The sequence below is a fragment of the Salmo salar genome, chromosome 25, assembly GCF_965601325.2.
Source record: "Salmo salar chromosome 25, fSalSal1, whole genome shotgun sequence".
NCBI classification, from domain to species: domain Eukaryota; kingdom Metazoa; phylum Chordata; class Actinopteri; order Salmoniformes; family Salmonidae; genus Salmo; species Salmo salar.
Genome location: NC_138315.1, coordinates 11,406,520 through 11,424,324, shown reverse-complemented (window position 1 = coordinate 11,424,324; position 17,805 = coordinate 11,406,520). Strand labels below are relative to the sequence as shown.

The 17,805-nt window shown below is 42.4% G+C and overlaps 2 protein-coding genes across 5 annotated transcripts in view; one reads left to right on the top strand and one right to left on the bottom strand.

Moving 5' to 3' along the window:
• Positions 1-12,261, top strand: part of LOC106586142 (signal transducer and activator of transcription 1-alpha/beta) — a 62,198-nt gene extending 49,937 nt beyond the window's left edge. Inside the window, exons 31-45 of the mRNA XM_014173036.3 lie at positions 1,839-1,931; positions 2,838-2,897; positions 3,077-3,106; positions 3,197-3,287; positions 4,500-4,541; positions 4,669-4,752; positions 4,911-5,009; positions 5,168-5,303; positions 8,382-8,437; positions 8,527-8,618; positions 8,785-8,924; positions 9,266-9,451; positions 9,694-9,769; positions 10,012-10,096; positions 10,595-12,261. Of these exons, the coding sequence (XP_014028511.3) occupies positions 1,839-1,931; positions 2,838-2,897; positions 3,077-3,106; positions 3,197-3,287; positions 4,500-4,541; positions 4,669-4,752; positions 4,911-5,009; positions 5,168-5,303; positions 8,382-8,437; positions 8,527-8,618; positions 8,785-8,924; positions 9,266-9,451; positions 9,694-9,769; positions 10,012-10,096; positions 10,595-10,618 (1,294 nt within the window). The 3' untranslated portion in view covers positions 10,619-12,261. The remainder of the gene's footprint in view (positions 1-1,838; positions 1,932-2,837; positions 2,898-3,076; positions 3,107-3,196; positions 3,288-4,499; positions 4,542-4,668; positions 4,753-4,910; positions 5,010-5,167; positions 5,304-8,381; positions 8,438-8,526; positions 8,619-8,784; positions 8,925-9,265; positions 9,452-9,693; positions 9,770-10,011; positions 10,097-10,594) is intronic.
• LOC106586143 (glutaminase kidney isoform, mitochondrial-like) overlaps positions 11,323-17,805 on the bottom strand; it is a 60,283-nt gene continuing 53,800 nt past the window's right edge. For all 4 annotated transcript variants that reach the window (XM_014173040.3, XM_014173041.3, XM_014173042.3 and 1 more), the window contains exons 15-18: positions 14,938-14,999; positions 14,646-14,722; positions 14,368-14,431; positions 11,323-14,122 (exon numbers count right to left, since the gene is read on the bottom strand). In XM_014173040.3, coding sequence (XP_014028515.1) covers positions 13,972-14,122; positions 14,368-14,431; positions 14,646-14,722; positions 14,938-14,999 — 354 coding nt within the window. In that variant the 3' untranslated portion in view covers positions 11,323-13,971. The remainder of the gene's footprint in view (positions 14,123-14,367; positions 14,432-14,645; positions 14,723-14,937; positions 15,000-17,805) is intronic.

Sequence of the window (17,805 nt, the reverse complement as noted above, 5' to 3'; positions counted from 1 at the left end):
CTAAACCCGCAAAAAGGTTGTCAATGTGTGGTAGCGGATACTGCTCAGCAGACAACCCAGGGTTAACTGTGACTTTGAAGTCTCCCATATATCCTGATTCCACCATTCTTTTTAAAGGGATACCTCAGGATTGTGGCAATAAGGCCCTTTATCTACTTCCACAGAGTCAGATTAACTTGTGGATACCATTTTTATGTCTCTCTGTCCAGTATGAAGTAAGTTGGAGGTAGTTTCGCGAGCTAGTGCTAGTTAGCGTTAACCATAGACTTCCAGTCATTGCGTTATCTGCTATCATGCTCATTTATTCTAAAGTTTGTCTTCACAGTTTAATAAATGTCCTTTCCTTTACTCACTGTATATTCCTCCCTTCTATCATGTTGTTTTCCCACTCCAACGTCAGTCTCAAATCCTTTTCTGTCATCCCATGACAATGCTATCTCGACTATGCACTTGCCTCTGTTAGCAATACACCGTGCAGCATGGGAAATAACATTTTTAAATATGTTAAAAAAACGACTTCGTCCAGACAGAATAGTTCCCGTAGGTTCAGACTTACACGTCGCCTATCTTTTATGTCTTGTGGGTTTCATAACCACGTCTTTATAACAATTCAGTCATTTTAAGACGGGAGACCGGAGTCAATTCAACCATTTATCTAGAACATGCTCGGTCTCAACTGTTACGTGCCTCCTAAGAGGAGGGAGGTGCAGGAATCAGGAGCAGGAGAGCAAGGAAGTCCCAGTGGCACAATCGTTTATTAAGGAGTCCCAACTCAACAACAACATGGGGGGAAACACGCCCAAACGAAGTCGCCACACATAGGGAAGTAAACGCAACACACCGAGGAGAAACGTCTACTCCTAAACACATACCAAAACGGTACAATTACTGTGAGAAAAGAAAACCCTGTGGTGCAGACAAGCACCCCTAACAGAGTAACCACAGCAAACAATCCCGCACAAAGACTAGCAGGCAGCGGAGGTAAAAAAACCCACCGAAATCAACTAATAGGACACAGGTGTGAACAAAACAGACAGACACAAACGAAAAGGAAAAATGGATCGGTGGCAGCTAGTAGGCCGGCGACGACGACCGCCGAGCACCGCCCGAATAGGGAGAGGAGCCACCTTCGGTGGAAGTCATGACATCAACACATACAATCCCCATAATGCTCTGCGGCACAACCCCAATACACCAACATTTTAGGCCTAGATTTAAACTAGGTTAAATTAACAAATTGTGTTGTGTGGTGACTTTTTGAATGAACTTTGAGTTGATTCAATTGTGACTAATACAAAACAAGAAACCATGAAATTCCTGTCCATATTTATACATTTTTAAAAAATCACTGGTATTATATGATTTTAAATAGCTTTTCCGGTTTGAATGGGAATATAACCGGGATGATTGCAATTTTCTCAGAAATATAAATGTGTAGATTTTCAGGAAAAAATTAAACCCTAATACACATGTTTAGTAAGTTTCTTTGGACAAAAGCGTCTGCTAAGTGGCATTATCTATCATTATTATGTAGCAGAGTTGGTTCAGTGAACTACGCTCGCATGAAAGGTAACCTTGCCTGAGATTTGGGGTGTGATCATTAGTCCAAACCGTTACAAACGGAAAACATTTTGCTGTAAAAACTAGAGTTTCTGCTGGACAAATTCAGGTAGGTTCCTCCCTGTTTGGTTCCGTTTGCTTCCGTTTGGTTCCTAATACATCCCAGAAGACTTGAGTTAACTCCCAGAGTTAATGTCTAGACTAGGCTTTAGTGGAGTGCCATAGGAGTGTGACTATCAGATGATTGAGAGTATGTTTCTGTGGTGTCTGTCTTTCAGTTCTATCGTGGTGGAGAGACAGCCCTGTATGCCCACTCACCCCCAAAGACCTCTGGTGCTGAAGACTGGGGTGCAGTTCACTGTCAAAATCAGGTGGGGGCACCAGTGACACACACACTTCAAACTCTATGTGAAACACTGTATTGATAGTTTGTAGAATCAGCTGGGTTATATGTTTTCAGGTATGCTGAATGTCCCCTCTAGGACCCACATAGGGGTACAGGAGTTCTGGGAGGTGGGCTTGTTGCCTTTGGACTCCAGAGTGGACCAACTTAAACTTTAATCATGTGTTTGACATCTGAAATGATCATGCCCCAGGTTACATGGAAAAACCACATCGATATGGTATATAACCAACACAGTCACAATACCAGAGCTAGTGTTACGTCTTGTAAAATCCAATAGTAAACAGTACTGCGAGGGGCACGTTTTTCCATGCAGGCATTTGTCTATGGAATAGCCTTCCCTTGGAGATCAAGCAAATAAAAAGTAAAAATAGCTTTTAAAAAGCAGGCAACGTTTTTTTTCTTTAGGACAAGGTTGTCTACGTAAGGGAAACCACTCCACTGCCCCTTGTGCTCCCTACTCCTGGTCAGGTGTATTTATTTGAAGGATCAATATGATGTGCAATTAATAGATTGTTTTAATGTGAAATGAATATGGTTGATTTATTATTATTTAATTTTTTTAATTTTCAGGAGAAGTGCAGTGAATAGTGGCAATTTTTAGGATGTCAATATAAATGAATGTATTTATGGTTATTTGTTATTTTGTCTTGTCTTTTAATCATTATATGTGTTATTGTTTTTATCATCGAGGGCCACTTTGGAAACATGCATTTTCAATTAATACTTTCAAGTGATATCCTCTGGTTCCACATTGTGCATTTTGTTGTATATGTCAAAGTAAATTCAATCCAATTCAATAGCAGGGCTGGAGCAAAAGCCTGCAAACCTGAACAACCTTATTTTAACAATCTTGTGTCAATGTTATCCCCAGACTGCTGGTGAAGCTTCAGGAGTTCAACTACCAGTTCAAAGTCAAAGCTCTGTTTGACAAGTAAGTGAATGAGTGTGTGTTATAGAAGTGACCTGCCCTGAGAGTATACTTGATTCTGTAACCTTTTACCTCGAAGGCCCTGTATTAAGATGACGCCGCACGTTCAGAAGTAATGAATTCTATTTTATCAATGACAAGGGTATAAGCTTGAGTCATTGATGTGGGTTGTCTTTCTTTAGGGACGTGACTGAGAGGAATACAGTGAGAGGGTAGGACTTAATTTGCTCTTCATTTTACAACCTATACCTGAAAAAGCCTCGAAGTGATTACATTTCCTCTAAATTGATGTCATTGTCCAGGTTCCGGAAATTCAACATCTTTGGAACTAATTCTAAGGTTATGAACATGGAGGAGTCCAATGGGAGCTTGGCAGCAGAATTCAGACACCTGGTATGAATTGATACAACGTCGTTGTGTCATATCCTGTATTTAATAATTGTATTATTTGTCAGGGACCATGTACAACATGCCATTGCACCAGATTTAGCTAGATAGCTCGTTTTCATCTGTAGTCCCTGGGCAGAAAACAATCAACATCAATATGTCATTACAATGCTGCAATATAACACACTATCAATATATACAGTGTATATATATAACAATCTAAATATGCACCAATAAACAATATAATTATAATATTACATAACAGTTTAAATGTCCCTTGGTCCTACAGTAGCTGGCATCTTAAGAGTCAGAATGTCTTAATGTTCACATGACTGGTTTGCCTTTAGCCACTTTCTCAGGTTTGCCTTGAAGCTTTCAAAGGTACTGCACTCGGTCACACTGGTTGGCAGGGTGCTCCATAATCCAGATGCTCTGACTGGAAAAAAATTGTCTGGCCAAATTGTAGTGGTCGTTAGTCTGTTACGAACTCTCTTAAGAGAGTGGGTTGTGGTAAGCGTTCTTGTCTTGGGGTCAGGTGACTCGGTTTGGAGTCCCCTAATACTGTACCTACCACTGGTCACAGCAATATACACTGAGTGTACAAAACATTAAGAACACCTTTTTAATATTGAGTTGCCCGCCCTTTTGCCCACAGAACAGATTCAATTTGTCTGGGTATGGACTATACAGGGTGTCGAAAGCATTCCACATGGATGCTGGCCCATGTTGACTCCAATGCTTCCCACAGTTGTGTCAAGTTGGCTGGATGTCCTTTGGGCGGTGGACCACTCTGGATACACACGAGAAAATGTTCAGCGTGAAAAATCCAGCAGCGTTGCAGTTCTTGACACAAACCGGTGCGCCTGGCACCTACTACCATACCCGTTCAAAGGCACTTAACACTTTTGTCTTGCCCATTCACCCTCCATTTACACTCTGAATGGCACATGCACACAATCCATGGCTCAATTGTCTCAAGGCTTAAAAATCCTTATTTAACCTGTCTCCTCCCCTTCATCTACACTGATTTGAAGTGGATTTAACAAGTGACATCAATAAGGGATCATCGCTTTCACCCGTATTCACCAGGTCAGTCGACGTCATGGAAAGAGCAGGTGTTCATAATGTTTTCTACACTCAGTGTCTACACTGTAAATGTCATACCGATATTTGTGTGCTGCAGGTGGCATCTCAACTCCCAATTATTTTCTTCCCCAGCAACTAAAGGAGCAAAAGGTTACAGGCAACAGAACAAACGACGTAAGGAAATGTAACAATTATTTTCATTTGAATCATTATACGTGTGGTAATGCTGTATCTAAGCTAAGCTACAGTCTTGAATAGCTTATCATCGTTGTCAAAGGAACCTGCATGTGTGTCCACTCAGGGTCCTCTCATAGTGACAGAGGAGCTCCACTCCATCAGCTTTGAGACACAACTCACTCACCCAGGACTCCAGGTCAACCTGGAGGTGAGAACAACAGTCTAGTTTGTGGAGCTTTTACTAAACATGGTATACAGTCATGGTAGCAGTGTTTAGAAATAGTACATACCAAGGTGCCTTACTGTCTACCGATGTCCCTTTTCCCTTCTGACTGTGTGTGTGCGTGAATGTGTATGTGTGTCCAGACGACGTCCCTGCCCATTGTGGTCATCTCCAACATTAGCCAGCTGCCCAGAGCCTGGGCCTCTGTCATGTGGTACAACATGCTGACCAGTGAGTCCAAGGTACCCAACCCCTCTCACCTCACAAAATATTTCCTTTCCTGCTTTCTTCCGTCATGTGATCCACGGGCTGCCAATTTCTGAAGAGCTACTGGATGTGCAGGCGTTTTGTTCCACCCCAGCTCAGCTGATCATCTCTGTCCCTCTCTTTCCTCCTTCAGAATCTGTCGTTCTTCCTGAGCCCTCCCCAGGCCACCTGGAGCCTGTTGTCGAAGGTGCTGAGCTGGCAGTTCTCCTCCGTAACCAAGCGAGGCCTCAACGACGAGCAGCTGAGCATGCTGGGAGACAAGCTCCTGGGTGAGTCTGGGCGAGGGGAGTTCGTATTGTGACTAGGAGTGGTTTTGTGCCACGACACAGCCACCGCTAAGCCGTCTGTGGTATAAAGGTGCGCTTGTTGGTTAGACATACATACAGTTGAAGTCGGAAGTTTACATACACTTAGGTTGGAGTCGTTAAAAGTTGTTTTTCAACCACTCCACAAATTTCTTGTTAACAAACTATGGTTTTGGCAAGTCGGTTAGGTTATCTACTGTGTGCATGACACAAGTAATTTTTCCAACAATTGTTTACAGACAGATTATTTCACTTATAATTCACTGTATCACAATTCCAGTGGGTCAGAAGTTTACATACACTAAGTTGACTGTGCCTTTAAACAGCTTGGAAAATTCCAGAAAATGATATCAGGGCTTTAGAAGCTTCTGATAGGCTAATTGACATCATTTGAGTCAATTGGAGGTGTACCTGTGGATGATTTCAAGGCCTACCTTCAAACTCAGTGCCTCTTTGCTTGACATCATGGGAAAATCAAATAGAAATCAGCCAAGACCTCAGAAAAAAAATTGTAGATCTCCACAAGTCTGGTTCATCCTTGGGAGCAATTTCCAAATGCCTGAAGGTACCACGTTCATCTATACAAACGATAGTATGCAAGTATAAACATCATGGGACCACGCAGCCGCCATACCGCTCAGGAAGGAGACGCGTTCTGTCTCCTAGAGATGAACGTACTTTGGTGCGAAAAGTGCAAATCAATCCCAGAACAACAGCAAAGGACCTTGTGAAGATGCTGGAGGAAACCGGTACAAAAGTATCTATATCCACAGTAAAACGAATCCTATATCGACATAACCTGAAAGGCCGCTCCGCAAGGAAGAAGCCACTGCTCCAAAACCGCCATTAAAAAGCCAGACTACGGTTTGCAACTGCACATTGGGGACAAAGATTGTACTTTTTGGAGCAATTTCATCTGGTCTGATGAAACAAAAATAGAACTGTTTGGCCATAATGACCAGCGTTATGTTCGGAGGAAAAAGGGGGACGGGGGTGGCAGCATCATGTTGTGGGGGTGCTTTGCTACCGGAGGGACTGCTGCACTTCACAAAATAGATGGCATCATGAGGGGGGGAAATTATGTGGATATATTGAAGCAACATCTCAAGACATCAGTCAGGAAGTTAAAGCTTGGTCGCAAATGGGTCTTCCAAATGGACAATGACCCCAAGCATACTTCCAAAGTTGTGGCAAAATGGCTTAAGGACAACAAAGTCAAGGTATTGGAGTGGCCATCACAAAGTCCTGACCTCAATCCCATAGATAATTTGTGGGCAGAACTGAAAAGGTGTGTGCGAGCAAGTAGGCCTACAAACCTGACTCAGTTACACCAGCTCTGTCAGGAGGAATGGGCTAAAATTCACCAAACTTATTGTGGGAAGCTTGTGGAAGGCTACCTGAACGTTTGACCCAAGTTAAACAATTTAAAGGCAATGCTACCAAATACTAATTGAGTGTATGTAAACTTCTGACCCACTGGAATGTGATGAAAGAAATAAAAGCTGAAATAAATCACTCTCTTAACTATGATTCTGACATTTCACATTCTTAAAATAAAGTGGTGATCCTAACTGACCTAAGACAGTGAATTTTTACTATGATTGAATGTCAGGAATTGTGAAAAACTGAGTCTAAATGTATTTGGATAAGGTGTATGTAAACTTCCGACTTCAACTCTCGGTGAGATAGCCAATAGTTTTTTTTGACACTTATGTCTGGCAAGTGAGTTTAGGTGGCCAATTGATTTAGCTAACTAATCTTAGATAATAGCTAACAATGCAATTGTTGCTTAAGATCTATTCACCATATAAAAAAAGGAACATCAACATTCCTCACTTCCCTCAACTCATCTCTGACCACTGGTTGCGTCCCCTCTGACTTCAGAATGGCCCGAGTCGTTCCCCTCCTCAAGAAACCAACACTCGACCCCCTCTGACGTAAAAAAACTATAAACCTGTATCCCTTCTTTCTTTTCTTTCCAAAACACTTGAGCGTGCTGTCTCTGATCAACTCTCTCACTATCTCTCTCAAAACAATCTTCTTTACCCTAACCAGTCAGGCTTCAAGACGGGTCACTCAACCAAGACTGCTCTTCTCTTTGTCACGGAGGCTCTCCACACTGGCAAAGCTGACTCTGTCTCCTCTGTTCTCATCCTCCAAGATCTATCCGCTGTCTTCGACACCGTGAACCATCCGATCCGCCTCTCCACCCTTTCAGGGCTGGGCATCTCAGTCTCTGCACACTATTGGATTGCATCCTACCTGTCAGGCAGCTCCTACCAGGTGACATGGAGAGGATCTGTGTCTGCACCACATACCCTCACTACTGGTATCCCCCAGGGCTCGGTTCTAGGCCCTCTCCTCTTCTCCTATACACCAAGTCACTCGGCTCCGTCATATCATTGCTATGCGGATGACACTCCACTACTCCCCCCCCCCCCCCCCCCCCCCCCCTTCTGACACCCAGGTGGCGACACGTATCTCTGCGTGCCTGGAAGATATCTCAGCTTGGATGTTGGCCCACCACCTCAATTGCAACCTAATCCAGGCAATTGTCATCTCCTGCCATCAAACCCCTGCAACTTATCCAGAACGCTGCAGCCCGCCTGGTTTTCAACCTTCCCAAGTTCTCCAATGTCACCCCGCTCCTTCGCACACTCCCGATGCCTTCCAGTCGAAACTCATATCCACTACAAGACCATGGTGCTTGCCTACGGAGCAGCAAAAGGAACTGCCCTCCTTACTTTCAGGCTATTCTCAAATCCTACACCCCAACACGAGCACTCCGTTTTGCCACCTCTGGTCTTTGGCCCTCCCACTCAGCCCAGTCCAAGCTCCGGCCCCCGTGACCCACCGAGCTAACTTAAGATGAATGCGCTTAACTGTAAGTCACTCTGGCTAAGAGTATCTGCTAAATGACAAAAAATGTCAAGTGTTATGCAAATGTAAACAGCTTATGACGTGTCCATGTAATGCTCATAAGTGTAAGCTAAGGTCATTCCATTAAAGTGAACCAATAATAATAGGACGCTCCTGTGACAGGTCGAGAGGCTGTAGGAAATCCTAATGGGCTCATCCCCTGGACAAGATTCTGCAAGGTGAGCATCACACCTTAAGTTTGGCGTTTTGGCCAACCCCTGTGTGTTTTACTATGAGCTGTGTAGTAAGTGCGTCTTTGCCTGAGCAGAATGTGAATGAGAAGAGCTTTCCATTCTGGCTGTGGATCGATGGAATCCTGGACCTGATCAAGAGACACCTCCTGTGTTTGTGGAATGACGGGTAAGAGCTTTGATTTTCACATTGTCTGAATACGTCTAGAGTACCTCACCAACACACCGCTCAAACTCGCATTTCTTCAGTATGCCTTTCTGAAGCCTAGGTCAACATTGCGTTTTGTGAAAAGTGACTTTATTGTGCTATAATCCATTGAATCTCTGGGATGTAGGTGTATCATGGGCTTTGTCAGTAAGGAGAGAGAGAACGCCCTGCTGAAGGACAAGGAGCCTGGGACTTTCCTACTGCGTTTCAGCGAGAGCAGCCAGGAGGGTGCCGTCACCTTTACCTGGGTAGAGCACCGCAATGACGGTGTGTGTGTGTGTGTGTGTGTGTGTGTGTGTGTGTGTGTGTGTGTGTGGGGGGGGGGGGGGGGGGGAGCTATTCTGTAACATTTATTTAACCTATATTTAAGTAGGCAAAGTCAGTTAAGAACAAAATCTTATTTACAATGATGGCCTATACATACATACCCATGCACAGACAGACAAAACATGTTTCTGTTGTTTCTTTAACACATTATGAATGTGTGTCCGTCTGTCTCTCCTCGTAGATGGGTTTCCGTTTGTATTATTTTACCAGGTAATCTGACTGCGAACACATTCGCTTATCACATTCTGTGTGTTCATTTATGTATAACTATGAACATGCAGGCGTCCATTTCCACACGGTGGAGCCCTACACTAAGAAGGAGCTGGCCGCCGTCTCCTTCGCTGACATCCTCCACAACTTCAAGGTGATGGCTGCTGAGAACATCCCTGAGAACCCTCTGGTCTACCTCTACCCCAGGATCCCCAAAGACAGCGCCTTAGCACGCTACTACAGCCACCCCACAGAAGGTAACTAACACTCGACCGCAGCCCAAACGTATGTATTTTGAGGAAAGATTGAGTAGTTGAAAAGGTCAAAATGGTGTTGTGGACTTCCAATTCCAGTCAAAGCTATTTATACACAATATTCACTGCATACTTTTTTCATGTTTTGTTGTGCCACAATTTTTCCCATTTGAAATACTGGCCACTGGTAATGTCTTGGTTCTGATTTATGATCCCTAAACGTGTATAACCTTTGACCTTCCCAGCTGCTGAGCCAATGGAGTTGGAGAGTGAGTCTGATGCTGTTTACGTTAAGAGGGAGCTTATCTCTGTGTCTGAATTGTAAGTGGGATTCTTGTTTTGAAACACCTTCTAGTGTTTTCATATAGGCTTTCATTGGTTTTAGATCACACACACACAGCCCAAAGTACAATGAAAGGTCAAATGAAGGTGTAAATAAATAATGACATCACAAAGGTACAGTAAATGCCAAATTACCTCTAGATTTGAGTTTTATTGATTTGAGTTATTCACGTTCAAAGTTGATATTTTCTGCTGGTTGGGCTTCTCCTCGGCCACTCCAGACTACAGGACACCATGATCCCCATGAGTCCTGAAGTGTACGGAGAGCTGACCAGGATTATTAACCCTGCTGAGATTGATACTGTGGTAGGTTTCAGCCAGCCAGACAGACGGCACCAGCCGCACACATAGAGACGTTGGGAAGATCAAAATTGCATACTCTCTCCTCAAATCCTTCTCAAAACCCATTGGATGAGAAAGCCAGTGTCCCAACTCCCTGACCTTCTCCTCCAATGGGTTTTGAGGAGACAAGGAGAAAGAGGGTGCAATTGTTGTGGTAGGTTACAATAAGGGAAACACCAGCCGACCTATGGTAGGTTTCAACCAGACAGCACATCCGCACACTGAGTGTGGTAGGTTAGAGCCAGACAGAACACATGTCTAATCATCAGAACACAGCTGGACTAGCATCATAGCTGGAGTATGCATTTCCAAACATTTCATGCAAGGGTAGGGATAATTCATGCATTTTTACAATGTGACAGTACACACTCAATGCAATCACAAAAGTGCAGCATTCCACTATTGAGATGCAGCCCATTATTGTCCCTGATTCTGGTATTTCTCATGTCCCTCTCCCTACAGATGTGCAAAGCTTTCCCAAACTAACCTGCCCTCTTCAGGCAGCGCCCCTTGAAAGACGTGTTACCCCCCCGCACCGAACTGATCTGAAGACATCCCAGAAAAAGGATGTTGATTAAGTTGAAGAGATTTGTTGGGTTTCCTTTGTAAATACAACAGTCTGTCGTTTTAATGTACATGCATGAGATTTTGGGGCTTCAAGTCCAGCTGTTTGTATTAAGGAATGTCATTCTGTGTGACTTGTGGGAGAGGATAATATTTTGTGAATGCATATCTAGTGTGTAATAACTTCAGGTGAAATGGTTAAGCTGTTATACAGTGAGCTTCAAAGGTATTGGGACATTTTGACACATTTTTGTTGTTGTTTTAACTCTGTACACCAGCACCATGGGTTTGAAATGATACAATGAGATTAAAGTGCAGTCTGTCAGCTTTAATTCGAGGGTATTGTCATACATATCGAGGGAACCGTTTAGAAATTACAACTCTTTTTGCACATAGTCCCTCCATTTTGGGGGACCAAAAGTTAATGTGACAAATTCCCTTACGTGAATTTAAGTAGTGAAGTTTAGAATTTGGTCCCATAATCCTAGCACGCAATGACTCCAAGCGTGTGACTCTTCACACTTGTATGCATTTGCTGTTTGTTTGATTATTTTGTTCCCAATAGAAATGAATGGTACATGTTTAGACATCACTGTTTTAATTTAAGGACAAAGAGGGCTCAGACATGCCTGAATAGCTTTGCTTTATTTAACCTTGTTTATTAAAATAAATATATCATATATATATATGTGTATATATTCCACTGCCAGGAGAAATCGCACATTTGCACATCAAGTATGCCCTAAAATATGAACAGAAAAGGATATCCGTGTTTAGCAATACATTCAGAACTGTCTTTAGTTGGAACTTTAGACTGGTCTGCAACTACTGGTGACACCTGACTTGAACCATCTGTCCATATGATCTACAGGGGTTCAAACTCAGGTCTCCTGCAAACCACAATATTGTGTTAGCCCTCTGAGCTAAAGCCTAGGCAGCAGACAAGTTATCAGGTCACAGGCAAGGTTACCTTTCACTGAATCACCAATCCATTACAACAGGCATAGTATAACAATAGCAGAACCAATGTCACATTTTGAGACCTTTCCTGTACGTCACGGATACGACAGTGTTATGGAGGTGATTGGTTGGAGGGTTCAAGTCTTGTGTTTCCCGGACTACGGGGAGTGGTGAATGAGGTTGAATTTCTGTGGCAACATGTTCTGTTATCGTTCTCATTCTTTGGCTTTCACTTGAACATTTTTCCATACACAATGTTACCGTCTCAGACGAACAGATCTGGGGAGTTGCTGAAAACCCGGTAATGTTGCCTTACAGAGACCAACAAGTAGTGGTAGAGATGTTATGTACATAGAGGACAGGGTTTTCCAATCCACTTGATATTCCATCTGTGTATTCATTATCTATCTGGATTAGAACGTTGCGTAAGGTTATTGTGGTTACACTCCATTGTGTCAATGAAGCTGTTCTTTATGCTACATAGGTCTTATGGGGAAAATTACTACCACTGTTGTTCATTTATAATTTGATCTATTGTACAGTATTGCTTCATGCGATCTTAACATTCGCATCAATTTAAAAAATAAAAACAGGTTGTAAATTGACTGCAAGTGGTTATGTTTTTGGTATCGCTCATGTCATACTGTGCGTCATTCCTCAACTGGATGGATTTGACATTCATATTGGACCTCATGAGTGGCTATGCACAAAACTGACATACTAAATCACTCAACTGTTTTTGCACCTGTCAATAATACAGGATACAATGCTACTGTGCATATTCAAGTAGCAAAGCATAACATACAAATACAATAAGTCATTCAGGACTTTCCATTCATCTCTTACTCTTTGGAAATTAAATGGAATTCGACTATGCTATAATTCTAATCCTGAATTAAGCCTTGTTTATATTGTGTGATATGGTCCTTTACACACCAGCTGATCTTTACTACTGTGGGAAAATTGATTCCTGCCCACAGGCACACGCTTATTCATAAAAGATGACACCTAAGAGGATGTTTTTGGACAATATTCATGTCAACTGCCATATGTTTATATATTTAACACGTTAGCCCACTCTTTCACACAAACATGTCCAATTGGTTTCCTCCTTTCAGAAAAGTGCTTCCGATGAGGAGTGGGTAGATGGTTTACTTGTAGGCTTTAGTCCTGTTGTATTGGTTTGATAGAAAGTATTCTGTATGACATCAGACAAGTGATGGCAGACTAGTGTTTTATCATGGGGACACAGGTACTCCCGTTCTGTCGGCGGTTCCTGATTTAGCTACCTCCTCTCTACAGACAACCACAACCGCCTGTGTTGTGCGCATTACATACAGTATTTAGCTATAGGGAAGTACAACTCCACTTTTATAAATGAGAAAATACAGAAAAAGGACAAAAGAAATATATATACAAATGAGGGTCTCATCCCAAACAAAGTCAAGTACAGAAAAATTATATTGAAATGAAAGCTGAAGGGCATATAGTTCCTATGCAGTAGGGTTGATAAAAATCAAGACAAGTTTGACCCGAAGTAGTGGAAGCATAGGATGTCTGGTAACATCTGGCATCCTTTACATGTGACTAAGAAGGCTACAGGACCATATATAGTGCCTCTACCCTAGTGGAGGCCCATCATGTCCTACCGTTTATTTGAACTGTCCAACCAGCCATTAAAAGAAGCACTGTAGCTAGAATGGTACAGAGTGACATTAGTGCCAACATAAAATGTCATTTCAGATTCAACATCATATCACTACATAGAGAGTGCCTGATTTGGCCAAGGATTACTGGACATTGTGGCCCTCCAGGAACAAGACCAAACTGCTAGATGATCTATTACATTAAATTACAGTAAGTATTGGTCCTTGATATCATGAAATTCATTAACTTTCAACAGTACATAAATATACAATTTACATGTAGGAGAATATGTATAATAATATCACTTTATATTGTACACCATTGTCACAAAGATTCAATCAGATTGTGCACTTCGATTTGGGACCCTAACACACACTTGGTGATGGAAGAGAGAGACGAAAGATACAGCAAAAGTAAGCAACACGGTCGCAAAAGGAGCAAAGCGTACGACGAAGGTAAAGCAAAAAAGCTTACGGTAAAACAAGGGAGTATAAAAAATATATATTAAAAAAAAAAAACATGTTCAATCAAACACACAGTTCAGAAATACGACATCATACAAAGTCGACAAAAGTCACTCCAAAAAGCGCATCCCACCACAAAAACAGCAGTCTAGTATAGATGATATAAAAACAGTGTGGCGCCACCTGCTGGCTCGCGAGGCTACACTACAGCAGGCCGTCCAGGTTGTTCTCCGTCGTCTCCTTGACCTTCTTGGGGATCTCTTGTGGGTTGTACTTGTTTTGATAGTCCTGGAGGATGGTGACCACGTCGTGATGGCCAAAGTGCAAGGCCTCCTCCATTGGAGTGTTGTCCCACCTATAGGGAAAGATAACGAGCGTGACTGACTGGGGTTAGACTGGCCTACAAAGGCATAGTTCTGGGAGCTAACACTAGTTGTTGTGAAAATGACAGGGTACAAACAAAAGTGTTATTTTGGAGTGGGAGTACACTTGTATTGTAGACGCTTACTATCACTCGAGAGACGGTATCATATACTTGTCTACCCACACAAAAAGAAACACCTAAAAAAACAAGGCAGACAGACAAGTTTGTTGGCTTACCTATCCCTGGGAACAGGGTTCACCTTGCACGCCTCTAAGAGGAAGCGCACCACCTCTGCATGTCCTGAAAGTAGAGCAGATGGCGGAGTTACGTAAGAAACAAAAAACACACACACTGCAGCAAAGACGTCACACACTTCGCAATGCAGCTGCCAAGGGACAGCAAATTAACCCCTACGAAACAGAGGGGGCTGAGTCTGCCAATCCCTCCCAGAGGACCCTGACATACACACAATTTGTCCCCGTGTGTGACAGGAAAGGGAGGCTGTGAGACGCACCTTCTGCTGCTGCAACATGTAGAGCTGTCCTGGAGTCATAGTCCCTCTGCTCCATGTCCATGGAGGAGAGGGCAAACCTGCAGACACACCGACAGAAAGGTCAGCAGTGTCACAGAGATGGAAGTTAACGGGCAGAGAAAGAAGACAGAAGTTATTCAGAGATACAAAAGAAGACGGATCATTACGAACAAAGGTATAATTACTCAAGTATTATGAATTTAACATGATTTTGAACATGAATGTGTTTGTCAGTGTGTGTGTCATCTGTGTGTAAGAGAGCTGCGTACTGTACCTCCTTAGTGCTGAGACGTCTCCGGTGTAGGCGGCAAACAGGAGATTGATGACAGACTTGACCTGGAGAGAAGGAGGAAAGCAGTTTGTGGAAACAGGCAAACACACACGCATGGGGTGGGGGATATGTGCCCTACCACAGTCCTTAACCAGCTAAAAGAGAAGCGGAATCTGCCAAACATCAATCAGGACTTCTGGATCCCAATCAACTCCTTACAAAAACCCCATGGCAATGGCAGTATTATTAATTATGTAGAATGTAATGCAATGTAAGACTTGCCAGGAGGCCTTTTTACCCCCTTATGTCTAAGCATCTCTCATTGTGACTGACTGAATAGCATCTATTCATTCTTTTGAGAAATGGCAGCGTGAAAATAGGCTACATCCTATATCATAAGCCTTGAGACATTGAACACGATCATATATGACCTGTTAACTTTGGTGTTGTCAAAACATGACTCAAGGCTCCTTAAGAATCATCTTATTAACTGGGTGGCAGAATAGAGAACCTTCGCTAATAAAGCTGTCAATATTTAATATTGTCCCAAAATATATATGTATTTTTAAAATTCTACTAGCTATTTGTGTGCAGTGAGACCACTGTGAGCAGTTAGTAAGACCAATAGGTATGTTTGTGAGTAGTGAGTGTATTAGGAGTTAAGAGTGAGTTCTCTAGCCCCAGGCAAACCGTGAGTCCTGGCTCAAGCTGTAGGCTACAGGGGATATTGACAGATTTATTAGCCAAGGTTCTCTATTCTGCCACCCAGTCAATAAGATACTTCTTAAGGAGCCTTGAGTCATGTTTGAGGAGCTACCAGTATTGACTACAGACCAGATACTATGGTTGGATTATGGCAGTGTTTTCTAAAGAGTTGATTGGAGAAATAAAAAAGGTAGAGATTCACATATTGGGAGTAACACTATGGCACTAGCATAGAAATAGAATACAATTTGAGTGTATTCTCTTGTGGTCCATTTACTAACTTGAAGCTTTAGCAGACTATGTGTGGCTTATCTGCTGCATTGCAGGCTATGGGTCTGTGGTAGCTTTCTCTAATCTAATCATCAACCACTAGAGGGTGCTGAAACATTCCTGAAGGCATAGTGACATTGCCTTCAGTAAATGGTCTCATGTTTTTCCCATTTGGGTGGCGGTGGTATTGTGGGTAGAGCTTCAAAGCGTCAAAGTCTAATCATGTGAACTACTGTTTGGATCGGAGTTCGATGCTTTAGATACTCAACTGTGCTGGAGTGAATTAAAAGAGTGAATAAAAAAAGTAAAAAAATAAAACAGTCAACAGTGCTGGGGTATCAAAAGCATAAAACCCTTGATTCACATTCACAACAAACCAGTAAACCAATCAATTAATGCATTAATCAGTTAATGACAATATGGAGTTATTACCAATTTAGATGTTGGTTTTTTTGCTTGGGGAGGAACAGTTGTACAGTATTTCTGTAACATCTCAGAATCATTTTGATGATGCTGCAGAATTCAGAGACAACTGCCCAAAACAGAACATATCGGAGCTCCACATCACAGTAAAACACCAATCAGAACAGAATAAAGCAGGGCAAAACTCAGCATAGCTGTAAGTAGCATAGCTGGCAGAACTGAACCATGTAGAATAGAGTAGAGCAAAGGCATTTAGCAGACCAGTGTCACAACTCGGTAGCAGAAAATAACTACTTAGACAGCAGAGCGCAAAGCAGAGTCGTTCCATATCATTTCAGCAAGCCCTGACACCCATCATCTCAGAATGTTCTGAAATCGTATTTTTTTTGTAGTTAGAAGCAGATAAAATGTGCATTTCTGCAACATTATTTTCTTAAAATGGAATTTGATCTGAGAAATTAAGCTAATTGATTGCAACCAATTTGGCCCTTTCAGATTTATAGGATTCATATAATATTCAATAAATATAGTAACTAACATCCAATTTGGACTCAACTTCTTCTTACTATTGAGTAAGACATGAGGAAACTAATACAATGGTTAAAAGCCACCCACGGACCCCCCACACCAATCCCACCCCAACAACCAGTATACAGTATCAGTTCTGTCTGACAAGTAAGTATGGAGCTGCGGCTTGAAGTATTGCTTCTTCATCTTATGTGATGTATTCCTGTGAATCTAAATATCCCCCCCCCTCCCCTCCCCGTTCAAAGAAATTAGCCATTGAAGTCACTTGCATTATTTACCACAAAAAGATAGCATCCTTTTCCAACCCACAGTCATCAACAAACATGGGCTATGTAGGCTAGTTTTGATATAAACACAAAAGTACACACCCAATGTGTGGCAGAGAATCTCTGAACCACGCTGTTCATATGGGGCCAGGAAGGCGGTTTGGACCGAGATTCTTTTGACTATTAAGAGGCTAGACACGGACATGCCACTTAGACACGCCCAGTCTGAAAATTGTGCCAATGGGGGAAATGTAACACCATTGGCATTTGACCAAAATTGCCACTGCCATAGAAATATAAGTAAATCGTATAATTCTATGGCAGTGACTACATCTCCCCCACACAGGTATTATAATGTGTGCTTGAATCCAATCTGGCCTATATCAGCCCAGCCCTACACAGACACAGGTCACTGTAGGTTAGAACACACTGCAACACACAACAAGCGAGCACAGCATGTCAAGGGTAGTCCAGCACATTCCCATAAAAAATGTCTAGACTGTATACAAAAGTGTATACAATTCAACCTATTAAAACAGAACTGGCTCAAAAGAGGCCAATTTTGATTACTAAATAACTTAACTACTTTGATAGTTATTACCCCCCTTATCACCCTGAAGCCGAAAACAGTGACTTTTCAGTCACGTTTGTTATATGTGTGATGGATGTTCCTTGACAG